This window comes from Salmo salar, chromosome 15 (genome assembly GCF_965601325.2).
Source record: "Salmo salar chromosome 15, fSalSal1, whole genome shotgun sequence".
In the NCBI taxonomy this organism is placed as follows: Eukaryota; Metazoa; Chordata; class Actinopteri; order Salmoniformes; family Salmonidae; genus Salmo; species Salmo salar.
The window spans coordinates 70,867,842-70,881,805 of NC_138305.1; the positions used below are offsets into that span (position 1 = coordinate 70,867,842).

Here is a 13,964-nt window from a genome sequence, read left to right on the forward strand (position 1 = left end):
ACTTGCATCATAACCTTGGATGACCTTGGATATATATACACCTTGAATAAAAATCTGCCTTTGTTAAACCGAATAGTTTAGCAGGGCTGGCATACTCAACATTCCACTGATCTCAATTCAAATGATTTCATATATGCAACTCAGCAGATGTAAAAGGAGAGGGCTAAATATTTACTTTGTTACACCTTTCCCTCAGGCAGGGATGTATCTCTCCTTCAATTACATTTTTACTACCCTGCCCATTTGTATTTTAACCATCTTTAACTATCCTCCCAAAACTGTGACTAATCTCAATGGGTTTGGTGTGCCTCGTGCAGAAGTCGTGCATGCAGCATTAATCTCCTCTGCTGTCCTCAGATGGGTATGGGTGTTGTTCATTGTGTCAATTGTACATTTCACAGACCATAATCTCATAACCAACACTAACTGGCAGAAGGAGGGAGTCTTGTGTGAGACACTATTGAAATGTTGTAACAAAAGGGGACCTTGTTGGGGGGGAGGAACTGGTCACAAGGGAAGGCAGACATTCCAATAGAATAATATATTCAGCAGTTTAGATTCTACAATATGGTCAAATAGAGGAAGTTTTCAGTTGTTTTTTACACAGAAAGTGCCTATTCAGACATGGTTTACATAGACCCTGGTTGTAAACTTCCTTTACCCCATGTTGTGAACATATATTTTGGTATGGTAATTCCTTTTATTAAGATTAAGTTCTGGGAAGTATCGTACATGCTTTTCTGTTTCTTTGTAGTACAGGAAAGGTACAGCTGGCATGGATATGAAACAGTTGTAAGGAGTTTGGGCCATCATAAAAAATAATAAAGACTGTCTTCGATCTTGCCAAAAATGAAGCCAGATTCCGCTGAATTGAAATGTCGTTATACTTTATTGTTGCATTTGAGATAAATAAAACATTTGAAAACATGTAAACTGGTAAGCATAGTATTAATAGAAAAACAAAGGTAAGATCACATACACATACTGTAGCTACATTAATTACATCAACAACAATAGGCAAGACTCTGTAATCACGATCAGAACATTATCCATATTCCTTACTTGCGGCATTTTATTTACATTCAATTTACATGTTGATGATACTGTTGTGCTTGAGAATAACACCACACAGCTACACACTATCATATAACTCCCCTTTTCCTATGAGAAAGACATCTAGCGTGGTTATATGAGGCATGAGTGATAAGAGATTGGCTTCATCATTTGTAGGTGTTCCTAACTACCTCCAATGGTTCATACTAAAATATATTGTAGTAACAGTGGTCCAGTTGTTTAACATTGGGGAATCAAGCAATATTACCATTGTCGAAGAGCTGGTTTGACATCTGTCATCATAGTTCTAGCTAGTCTATTCATTTAGCTCTAAAACTATTAAACAAGGAAAGCACCATTTGGACTTTTATTTCTTAGAAAATGGTGAACAATCTTTTCAATTTAAAAATGTATTGGTTTTTACACTATAATACATTCTGAAAATGTAACTTCATTGAATTGTGTCAACTTGACCAATTGGACAGAGGGAGTAAATTAGAAAACGGGCCAATTTCATGACTGCTATTCATCAACTTGAGAAAGTGTATTACTTTTGAAGTATCACACACACGTACATTCAAAACACAAACAGACAGACTCAAATAAAGCATGCATCCCCCCGTCCCCCGTCCCCCGTCCCCCACCCACACACACACAACCATACACATAAACAGACAACAGATGTAACATGGACAAACATGCCAATATACTGCTTACAGAAAACACACGGTTTATGTTGACATACATGCAACCCAGTGGTGAGCCTGAAGATCTCATCACACATTCAACCAATATCTACAAGTCGATCAGAGGACATTTCCCACCATCACACACCCAAAGCCAAAATCCCTTAGTCCTGGTTTCTATATCTACATGTAGCCCGAGTAAAATTACATTCTCAGAAGATACAAGAACCATTGTATTTTGTACTGAACAAAAATATAATGCAACATGTAAAGTGTTGGTCCCATGTTTCATGAGCTGAAATAAAAAATCACAGTAATGTTCCATATGCACAAAAAGCGTACTTCTCTCAAATTTTGTGCACAATTTGTTTACATTCTTTTTAGTGAGCATTTCTTATTTGCCAATATAATCCATCCACCTGACAGGTGTGGCATATCAAGAAGCAGATTAAACAAGCATGGTTATTACAGAGGTGTACCTTGTGCTGCGGACAATAAAAGGCCACTAAAATGTGCAGTTTTGTCACATAACACAATGCCACAGATGTCTCAAGTTTTGAGGGAGCATGCAATTGGCATGCTAATTGCAGGAAAGTCCACCAGAGCTGTTGCGAGAGAATTGAATGTTCATTTCTCAACCATAAGCTGCCTCCAACGTTGTTTAAGAGAATTTGTCAGTACGACCAACTGGCCTCACAACCACAGACAACGTGCAACCACGCCAGCCCAGGACCTTCACATACGGCTTCTTCACCTGCAGGATGATCTGACACCAGCCACCCAGACAGCTGATGAAACTGAGGAGTATTTCTGTATTCTGATTGGCTGGGTCTTGCTCCCAAGTTGGTGGTCTATGCCCTCCCATGCCCACCCATGGCTGCTCCCCTGCCCAGTCATGTGAAATTTGTAGATTAGGGCCTAATAAATTTATTTCAATTGACTGATTTCCTTATATGAACTGTAACTCAGTAAAATCGTTGAAATTGTTGCATGTTTAGTTTATATTTTTGCTCAGTATACATGGGATGAAATAGCCAGTTTCATGACGTTGTGGGCTGCAGTAATTATCATCAAGCAAGCTACACGTGGCTATCACTAATCTTGCACCAGTGGAGATCTAAGTGCTATTGAAGTGTTACGCATTACCCATCATCAAGATTCTGTACAAATAAGCTTTATACTCTGACATCTGTCTACTTTTGAATGAAACTGAAATGCTCCACTTCCTTACTACCTTGTGTTCTAATTGGCTCAGCAGGTGAAGTCCTCTGAGTTGCTCCGCTCTGTGTGATAAGGTAGCATATTGGCAGAGTATGGAGGAGGTGGATGAGAATTGTCACGGAGAGACTGGGTTGGATAATGTGAAATGGATAGTTGGTGACAAAAAAAGAGTGGGAGTATGAGCCAATAACAAAACAAAAAGACAAGTTAAACTTAAAGGGTAGGAAGCATGAGTTTTTACTCACCAATGTAACAACACAGTGTGATCAAAGACTTATTGTAAACTGGGTGGTTCAAGCCCTGAATGCTGATTGTCTGACAGCTGTGGTATATCAGACCGTATACCACAGGTATGACAAAACATTTATTTTTACTGCTCTAATTATGTAGGTAACCAGTTTATAATAGCAATTAGGCACCTCGGTGGTTGTGATATTTGGCCAATATACCACGGCTAAGGGCTGTGTCCAGGCACTCCGCGTTGCGTCGTGATTAAGAACAGCCCTTAGCCGTGGTATATTGGCCATATACCACACCTCCTCGGGTCTTATTGCTTAAGTAACTTAGTTGTAGTCACGATCTGGTTACCTATAAGTACAAACATAGTTATATATTTGGGTTATTACATGTTTATAAACTCATTTACTGATATCTTCTAAACTACCCACAATGCACTATTTCTCAAACTGGCTATCATTAGCCATTAGCCATGCTAGCATGTAATTACATTCCAGACCAAGTGTTGATGGTGGTGAGCTACAATCCACCAATCAGAAGGAAGTGTGATGTAAACAATGAACAGATTGTGCGGCCATGCTGCATCATGATGCTCTCCATGGACTTTGTGACTGTGTTATGGTGCCTTCTTGCTGTGGGCTCAAAAAGAAAGAGAAAATCATACCTGCTTGCTCTAATTGTGTAGTACAGCATCTGTTCTCCTTTTTGTTTTGTCAACTTTTTGGCATGTTCTCTGGCTACAGGAGTTTTGTAACTTTTTCCACCTTGGCTTGGTGCTAGCCCACTAGCTGACTGACATCTGGAATCTATCTATTTTGGATTTTTCTTACTATATAGCTATCGGATTTTCCTGACTCTTCCTCCCTGGTGAAGTGCCCACCTCCCCCTTGCTTTGGTAGCTAACTCAGCTTGTACTCTTTTAAAAGTGTTACTATCGGATGGGCCCCAGCCATGAATCTGTAAGTCTCTGCTCTTTCTTTGCTTTTGATCTGCGGTTATAGTTGTGATGTGTTTGTGGTGGTTGGCTAGGCTGGCTGGGCTAATAGCTAGTTGGCTTAATAGCTATCGTTACCTGGCTGGCTAAGATAACTTCATACTGTATAGCTAACATTATTTTGATTACTGGTTAGGCAGAGTTAAGGGACAACATAGTCATGCATTTAAAAGTGTATCCGTTTGTAGATATGCTTTAAACATTTTTAGAAAGCACCCTTTTAAATTACACACTAAGATTTTAAGATTCCGATTTTTCAAAAAATATAGATGAGACAACTTGATGGAAATTGATGGGGTGAAGACATGTTTCTCAAGCTGATACACAACACCACAACCTCCATTGATATCCATTTTAACTATACCGTTGCTCAGAAAAAAATATCAACTGAAGTTTTGGAGATAATACTTTTCTATATTTGGATCTTTGATTTGGTATTCCATTGTTCTGTTGCAAAGCAATTTACATTAGCCAATGAAATCTAAGGGATACATGTGGATCATTGGATTGGTTGTCTTGTATCCTGCTGTGTGCAAGGTTAAACTAGGAATATCCCCCCACACACATTCATGAACCTTACCAGGTACGTTCATTTAGAACACATTTTCTTTTACAAAAACAACCTGGCTTCATGCACATGAAATTCTTAATTTAGATGTTTAGACATGAAGCAATATGGCTGCCTTCTTCTGAGAGCTACAAATGCTTAGTGAAAGTTACTGACGTGACATTTCACATCGTCCAGGCTCAGAACAGCTCCCTGGTCGTTGTTGCTGTGCTTGTGTTTCTTCTCTGAGCTTCGACAGAGCTTGTACTTTATCACCTGTAAGGAAACATAGATACCCCATATGAAGGTCAGTGATGCTCTCGATTTGAGACAAAGGCTGGTAAGAGAAAAGGTGGACATTTTTAGAGTCATTCCTGTGTGCGTGCCTCTCTCTTTGAGAGTTATGTGTAGCAACCATAAATGTTTCATTCTGCTTTTCTAAGAGCTTACAATAATGAGTCAGGCAGAAAGCATAATGGACATGTGGTTGTTTTCTGTCACTGTAGAGTACTAGAAATAATTAAAAGATTACCTCATAGATGTAGTCAAACAACTCCAGAATAGTAAGGAGACTGGCTCCAATGAAAAGACCCATCTGACCACCAATATCACCTGGGAAGAACAGAGAAGGACAAGATTATCAAAGATAATAAACTTCTCCGAAAGATAACACATTTCCAACAAAGTGTCCTTTAAAAGAAAATCCATGTTTTTTTTCCATCATCATTGAAATACCTAAAAGTCCTGCTACTTCATAGGCTTTCTTCTGTTCGATCATCTCATAGTTTAGAGCCTCAAAGAAGATGTCCAGAACAAGGATATTGTCACTGTTACAGAAAGAGACCATATTCAACATCTAAACAGCAAACAGTTTACATATGAAGGTTCTGATAGAGAAAATCATTATTTTGTTGCTGTGTATTGGAAATGGAACTGGAGGGTAAAAGATGCAAGGGCCAAAGCCCAAAGCAAATGTATTTTCCATTTCTTGCCCGGGGTACTCCATAATCACTGTAAAGTTTTTATCTGGTGTTTGTAATACAAGACTCACGCTATGTATTGCTCTGACTTGTTGTATTTCTTGGCCAGATACTTGGCAGAGGCCTTGCTGGGGATCTTGACAAAGGACAGCTCTTTGCTGTATCTGGTCATGTTGCACGGTGTCTCACACACACAAAAATCATTGTCTCTCTCCACCAGGAAGTCTGGGGGCAAAGAGAAAGGCCGCAGCATTGTGATAGTGATATAGGGACCAAAATAGAGCTGCTATGGTCTAAGAAACAACAGTCTGGATCTATTCCTTACCGAGAGCTGGATCAGCACACTCTTTGTACAGCTCAGGGGTGCAGTATGGGGCATCTCCTGCACACAGAGAGAAAATCAATCAATATAAGCTGAACTTGAAAAGGTAAAAAGTCCAGACTAGGTAAACGGCTGGATGTGAGGGTTCACCTACCAGGCATATGTACCATGCGACAGTTACAGTTCTCCACCAGGTAGCGCGTCTCACAGTCGATACGGCAGGCGGTGATGCTGTAGGACTCAAAGAATTCTGAGTCTATCCGTGTCACCTTACAGTCCCCCCAGGGTGGGGGCAAGTATATCAGCTAGAACACACACACACACACACACACACACACACACACACACACACACACACACACACACACACACACACACACACACACACACACACACACACACACACACACACACACACACATAAGCTACAACTACAATTGCATAGGTGTTCAGCACTACAACAGTTACACAGGTGGTGCTGACGGCATATTGTAAAATGATGACTTCTTTGTCGAAATAAAGTTTTACAAATAAGGGTAACGTCCCTACCCGTTGTTCCTGGCAGGAAACAAAGGTCTGGAACCCAGGTGCCACCCCGAAGCCCAGCTGGTCGATGAAGGAAGGCTCCTCCTGACTGTGGATCTGAACTTTGATCCCAGCCTCAAACGTGGTCTCATCTGTGGGGAGGGGAACAGAGGCAGGGGTCACTGCACCATCCATGCATGTTTTATTTAACTAATGAACCCACTGGCTCCAGCGAGCAGCTAGAGTAGTCTGTTTGATAGAGCAACACACGTGTGAGCTGTGTAATGAACTGGAATCAAACCACACACACACACACACACACACTTTTGACCTCACCCGTCTCTCCCCACACTGGGAGGTACTCATCCTGCTGAATGTCCAGCATGAGCTCCAGCCCGTTACCCATCCCTCCCTTGGTAGTTATGAGAGGGGTGCGGCCCTCACCCCCCGCGTTGAATGTGTAACACTTCCCATAGCGAGTGAACACCTGAGGAGAAAGATGAAAAATATGAAATATGAATAGATAGCAAGACCAGATGTCCTGGAACAATCCATCACACTAGCAGAGCCATAGTAGATGTAACTTGCCACTGGGGGTCAGTGTTAATCTACATTAGATACCACAGTGCCACGAGTGATGAGGGTATTCCTCTGGGTTTGGGGCTGATGGAGACTAAAGGGCCAGGGATTTAACATTCCCTCACAACCTCTTTGCTATAGCAGCTATAATAGGATGCTGTTGATACTATTTCTGAATATTTAAAACCTTTTCTGTCACCTGAAGTAGTTATTTTAGGAGATTTTAAACTGGATTGGTTTACCCCGGGCTCTGATAATTTGAAGAATATTTGTCTTTATTTTAACCTGACTCAACTAATCTCCAAACCTACATGGATTAATTTAAGAAACCTAGCTAACTCCTCGCTGATTGACCTAATTTTGACAAACAGCGCTCACAAGTACTTGTTGACTGGTGTCTTTGATAATGACATCAGTGATCACTGTCCCTTTGCATGGATTAGAGGTAACAAACAGAAAAACATTATGAAGATACATGTTTTTTGAAAATTCTCCCCAGGTGTTTTTTCATTATATGTATTCCTCTGAGCTTTCCTCTATCAGCTGCATGTCTGACCCTGAATTGGCTCTAGAACTTTTCTCATATATTTGTATATCTCTGGCAGGCAAACAGGTCCCCTTTGAACGCCTTAGAGTTAGAAATAGATCAAATGCTTGGTTCTCTATAGAACCTTCAGATCTGGGCCAAGCCTAGAAGAACTGTCTCGGTAGCTGATTGTGCATTGTTTCAGGCAATAGCGAAATAGATGTACATCCTCAATTAAGAACACTAAATCAAGCTACTTCCTGAGTTCTATCTCAGACTGTTGGTGATCCTTCTACATTTTGGAAAACAGTTAATGCACTGAAGCGTGGAAATTCCTCTCCTTCCCTGCCTAAGCACGTTGTATCAGACTCTGACATCATGCATGAGAAACATTTGATAAGTAATGCTTTTAATCAGGATTTTATCTCTGCAGGATTTACATTTTTATTTATTTTAATGGTGGTTTAATGGGGCGGCAGGTAGCCTAGTGGTTAGAGCGTTGGGCTAGTAACCGAAAGGTTGCTGGATTGAATCCCTGAGCTGACAAGGTAAAAATCTGTCATTCTGCCCCTGAACAAGGCAGTTAACCCACTGTTCCCCGGTAGGCCGTCATTGTAAATAAGAATTTGTTCTTAACTGACTTGCCTAGTTAAATTAAAAAATGTATTGACCCTGGTCAGTCAGTCGACTGCTCTCCCCTTGCAGGCTCGATGGAAGATCAGTGAATCTTTGTTTTCATTTCAACAACTTCCTACTTGTGATTATCTCTGGTGCTAATCCCAGGGTTTGGAAGGCGGACCATGTGCTCCCGCTCCACAAAGGTGGTGATCCTTCCGACCTAAATAATTATCTTCCTATCTCAAAATTGTCTTGCCTAGCAAAACTTTTCAAATCATTAATCACCTTTTAGCTTCGATCCTTCCTAGCAATGTCTTCTAAGTGTTCACCAGTCTTGTTTCAGGCAGGGTATATCCTCATCTCTGCTGCGCCCTTGGTGTTAAAGTTCATGGATAGGAGGAAGCACTATGCTGTCCTTTTTATTGACTTTTCGATACTGTTGATTCGAAGATTGTGTGCAATCGGTATGAACCATGTGCCATTGTTTTGAAATGACTCGATAGAATTTTCTGATGGTGTTAAGTCAGTTTTCCTTGATATTATGAAATGTGTCCCACAGGGATCAATTTTAGGTATTGTACTTAATACTGTCTATATTAACAATGTTGGTCTAGTTGCAATTCTTTTTAACATACACCTGTATGCAGATGACACTGTTGTGTGTGCTATTGGCCCCCACGGTTGACCAGATTCTTTTCGGAGCTTCAATCTGCCTTCATTTCTTTGCAGAAAGCCTTTGTTGAACTGAAATTGGTAGTTAATGCAGGTCAAACCAACTATATATTCTCCAAATCATGTAAAAATATATGATGTATAATTTATGCATATGTACACTGAACAAAATATAAACACAACATGCAACAATTTCAAAGATTTGACTGAGTTACAGTTCATATAAGGAAATCAGTCAATTGAAATAAATTCATTAGGCCCTAATGTATGGGTTTCACATGACGGGGAATACATATGCATCTGTTGGTGCGTGGATTAAAAAAAGTAGGTGCGTGGATTAGAAAACCAGTCAGTATCTGTTGTGACCACCATTTGCCTCATGCAGCGCGACACATCTCCTTCGCATAGAGTTGATCAGGCTGTTGACTGTGGCCTGTGGAATGTTGTCTCACTCCTCTTCAATAGCTGTGCGATGTTGATGGATATTGGCGGGAACTGGAACGGGCTGTCGTACAGGTCGATCCAGAGCATCCCAAACATGCTCAACAGGTGCCATGTCTGGTGAGTATGCAGGCCATGTAAGAACTGGGACATTTTCAGCTTCCAGGAATTGTGTACATATCCTTGCGACATGGGGCTGTGCAATATCGTTATTAAGGTATCTCTGTGCATTCAAATTACCATCGATAAAATGCAATTGTATTCATTGTTTGTAGCTCATGCCTGCCCATACCATAATCCCACCGCCACTATGGGGCAATCTGTTCACAATGTTGACATCAGCAAACCGCCTGCCCACACGACGCCATACACGCTGTCATCTGTCCGGTACAGTTGAAACCGGGATTCATCCGTGAAGAGCACACTTTTCCAGGGTGTCAGTGGCTATCGAAGGTGAGCATTTGTCCACTGCAGTCAGGTCAAGACTCTGGTGAGGATGACAAGCACGCAGATTAACTTCCCTGAGATGGTTTCTGACAGTTTGTGCAGAAATTCTTTGGTTGTGCAAACCCACAGTTTCATCAGCTGTCTGGTTGGCTTGTCTCAGACCATTCCGCAGGTGAAGAAGCCAGATGTGGAAGTCCTGGGCGGGCGTGGTTACACATGGTCTGCGGTTATAAGGCCAGTTGGACGTACTGCCAAATTCTCTAAAACAACATTGGAGGCGGCTTATGGTAGAGAAATTATAATTAAATTCTCTGGCAAGAGCTCTGGTGGACATTCCTGCAGTCAGCATGCCAATTGCACGCTCCCTCAAAACTTGAGACATCTGTGGCATTGTGTTGTGTGACAAAACTGCACATTTTAATGGCATTTTACTGTCCCAAGCACCTGTGTAATGATCATGTTGTTTAATCAGCTTCTTGATATGCCACCCTTGTCAGGTGGATGGATTATCTTGGTAAAGGAAAAATGCTCACTAATAGGGATGTAGACAAATTTGTGCACTAGACAAATTTGTGCACAACATTTGAGAGAGATAATATTTTTGTGTGTATGGAAAATTCCCGGGATCTTTCATTTCAGCTCATGAAACACAGGACCAACACTTTACATGTTGCGTTTATTTTTTGTTCAGTATACATTGGATGGTGCCTTTGTTGATCGTGTCCCCGCTTAGAAATATCGGGGTATCTGGATTGAAAAAAAGCCAGCACTGCATTCTGTATCAGAAAGTAGGCTGACCCTCTTTGATGTCTGGTAGATCGATGCGCTGAACGCTTTTTGTTTCTAAAACATTCCTTCAAAAACGCTGTACCTTACTTCATTGTTTACTTACAGACGTAAAAAAAGAAGAAAAAAAAAACGTACAAGATGTCAGACCTGGTCTCAGGGTTGGCTAACTCTGGATATCCCTTCGATCGCCACTGAGTTACGTAAATCTGCTTTGAGTTTTTTTTGCACCTTACTTGTGGAACGATCTCCAAGGCTCTCTAAAATAGAATGAACTGGGGGCCTCTTAGGGCAATTTCTTACTAAATAGTGTGTTTGTTTTCTATGATTTGTGTTTTGGTTGTCGTGTATTGATGTGAATATTGGTATGTATAGTGTGTATTTATGTGTATACAGGGCTCATCTGTGAAAGAGAACTTGGTCTCAGCATGACTCCCTGTTAAAAATAAAGGTTAAATAAAAAAATAAAAATAGACCTGCTGTTACCATGGAGACCAAACATGCCTGTGAAGAAGCTGCCTTCTGGTCAAGGGAACAAACAACACAGAAAGAATCACACAGAATGGTATGGTTGCTGTATGAACTCATCAGCTGTTATGATGGCTTAAGAAAGAAGCTGTCGCAGCATGTCAGAAGTCATGCTAGGCCCCCCAAGATGGAGGAGTGAAGCAATGCTATGAGAAACTCAATTGAGTAAAGAAAGAGCACATCTGGTGATGCAGGGCACAGAAAGGGCAGTAAGTGTTTCAAAGAACTACAAACATCAGCATGGCTGACACTGTGTTTAAATAGCTAACTATACAGTAACTTGAGGCGTGCGATTTGAGTCACAGCCTACTTATGAAGAAAGAGAGAGAGGGGACGGGAGAAACAAATGTGAGAGAGGGAACGAGGGAAAGAACGAGATAGAAAGAGAGGGAGAAGTTAAGCGAGGTAAAGAGAGAAAAGGAAGTAGAGAGAGCTCCATTCTCACTGTGCAAAGCTGGGAGCGGACCATTGCTCGGCGCTATGGTACAACAGGACACATCTGCGATTAGAGAGAGGGCTGACAAACACACACAATGATTGACGACTGAATTTGTGCCATGCTAAGGGCAATTAAATGGCTCAGCCTTGCCATCTTTCAACGCACACACACCAGCGGTGGTCGGGACTGTTTTAGATTAGGGAGGACAATTTTTGTCAAATAAAATCATGAGCACGGCCTTATTTCTATTACAGTATATTGGATGACTGTCATTCATATTCCATTCTCCCAGCTCAATGTAACATCAATAGGTTTAGGCTACTACACGATACTTGCCCTATACCCATCATGAGGTTGCTACAACCTAGCCTACAAATGAACGTTTCTAACGTAGATGCACAGGTCGAGAGACATTGGAGTAAGGGAGTGAACTTTATTTATAACAGGGGTTTCATGGAGAAAATCGGAACTCTCTGAAATGAATATGGATGGCCCTCCCTTCAGCAAAATCTTATTTACCTAAACCCTTGATATGCCTATGTGTTCCTCTTATCCTATTTCTCCAATGCCAAATCAGTGCGTCTTGTTTTCAACTAAACTGTCCCTGTTTGTAAATAATTAAAACTGAGACGTCATCATGAATCTGAGCATGGTACGTTCAAAAGTGAGGCGTACCGTTCCACCCCAGACAGTAGGCCTACCGACACAGAAAAATGTAAGCTTAACTGCTGGCTGCTCTTCTTCCATAACTTAACCCAATGGGACAAGGTCACAAGTGTTTCCCTAAAAGCTGTCTGAGTTTAAACATCTATTGTACTGAAAGTGAATAGCTTAATCAATTGATAGTGGCAGAATTAGATTACTTCCCATGCAAAGTCAGCCTCTGAATGTAAAAGAAACAAAACAATTTCTAGCATAAAGCATTGCGGACCAAAGCGCAGTTCTAGATCACTTTATATAAATCAGATCTGTTTTATTTTCTTCAAAATGTTAAACTAACAAGGGTTAGGCCTGTGCTTTTTGCCATTTTCTTTAATTAAAGGTAGGTTTATGGCATACACTCTCAATTCCAGTCTTGATTATAACTTAACAGCCATTCACTGGCATTCTATTGTTGTGACTTTACTTTAATTAATCTGATGACTTATTTATTTAATCCCCTAACTATGTTTAATTGTTACCTGATTAAATTAATCATGTGTCACGTTCTTGAAAATGATCGGACCAAGGCGCAGCGTGAGTAAAGTTCCACATATTTATTTAAGTGAGAATAACAAAACTTAAAAAGACCATGAGGACATAGTGCCCAAACACACTAACAATCATTATCCCACAAAACACAGATGGGGAAATAACTACTTAAATATGATCCCCAATCAGAGGCAACGATAAACAGCTGCCTCTAATTGGGAACCATATTAGCACCAACATAGAAATAAACATACTAGATCACCCCCTAGTCAGGCCCTGACCTACTACACCATAGAGAACCAAGGGCTCTCTATGGTCAGGGCGTGACATCATGTAGCAATTAACTCATTAGGATTTGGGGCGCCACAGAATAAGTTGTCAAGAGACTTACCATCTCCCGAATTCAACTCTATGAGGTCTTTACCTATTTCATCGATAAACAGTCATCTTATTAATCATTACCTCTTGTCAAATGCTCATTCTGAACAATCCTAACCTTCTTGGATCTGCAAAACCCCCAGCCTTGCGCATTATTCAGTACTACACAAATTGGTTTAATCATTTATTTACTAGCTAACTAAATAATAACACAGAATACACAAACTTACATGAGACAAAGGTTCCTAGTGGACTGACAAGATATGACGGCTTGTTACAACATAGATGGACTTATCGTCGAGACATTTCAGAACTATTCTTACAGTAATGTTTATCATATAGTTTGCTCACGAACTGCCGCCCGTTTGGAGTAGGAAATCATGAATGTATTTACGTGTGAAATGCCTTTGTTCGTTCCTCTGTCGGAACCAAGCCTTCTTGGAAAGGGTTTGGTGGGCCTTTCCTGTGGGTGACTTGTACATGCTCTGATTGTCCACCAAAGGTCACAATGTCCTTCTTCTTAGTTGTCCGGTCTATATGGGATGTTTCCTCAGAACTTCCTCTTAGCCGTACCAGTGATTGTCTGAGAGGGGAGTTTTCTCCTTTCTCCATCTCGTGTGGATAATCAGAGTCTGAAACACTTTACACGCGCAGCTGCAGACTGGCAATGTCCTGGTCTGGTAAGTTCATTTTCTTCACCTCGTGTTGAGGTTGAGAGTTTCAACCATTTCAAACGTGTAGCTCTCTGGCCTCACGTTTCCCAGTCTAAAGGTTGATTCCTCTTCCAAGCCTTT

General features: G+C 41.0%; 1 protein-coding gene across 2 annotated transcripts in view; it reads right to left on the reverse strand.

The window, feature by feature from the left end:
* Positions 1–870: 870 nt before the first annotated feature.
* LOC106571949 (acid-sensing ion channel 1) overlaps positions 871–13,964 on the reverse strand; it is an 89,764-nt gene continuing 76,670 nt past the window's right edge. The window contains exons 3-11 of one of the 2 annotated variants that reach the window (XM_082962010.1): positions 6,902–7,052; positions 6,590–6,717; positions 6,195–6,345; positions 6,044–6,100; positions 5,790–5,943; positions 5,474–5,565; positions 5,271–5,350; positions 4,915–5,014; positions 871–3,097 (exon numbers count right to left, since the gene is read on the reverse strand). In XM_082962010.1, coding sequence (XP_082818136.1) covers positions 2,991–3,097; positions 4,915–5,014; positions 5,271–5,350; positions 5,474–5,565; positions 5,790–5,943; positions 6,044–6,100; positions 6,195–6,345; positions 6,590–6,717; positions 6,902–7,052 — 1,020 coding nt within the window. In that variant the 3' untranslated portion in view covers positions 871–2,990. Of the gene's footprint in view, positions 5,015–5,270; positions 5,351–5,473; positions 5,566–5,789; positions 5,944–6,043; positions 6,101–6,194; positions 6,346–6,589; positions 6,718–6,901; positions 7,053–13,964 lie in introns of both variants that reach the window. The other variant, XM_082962009.1, reaches the window with a different exon arrangement.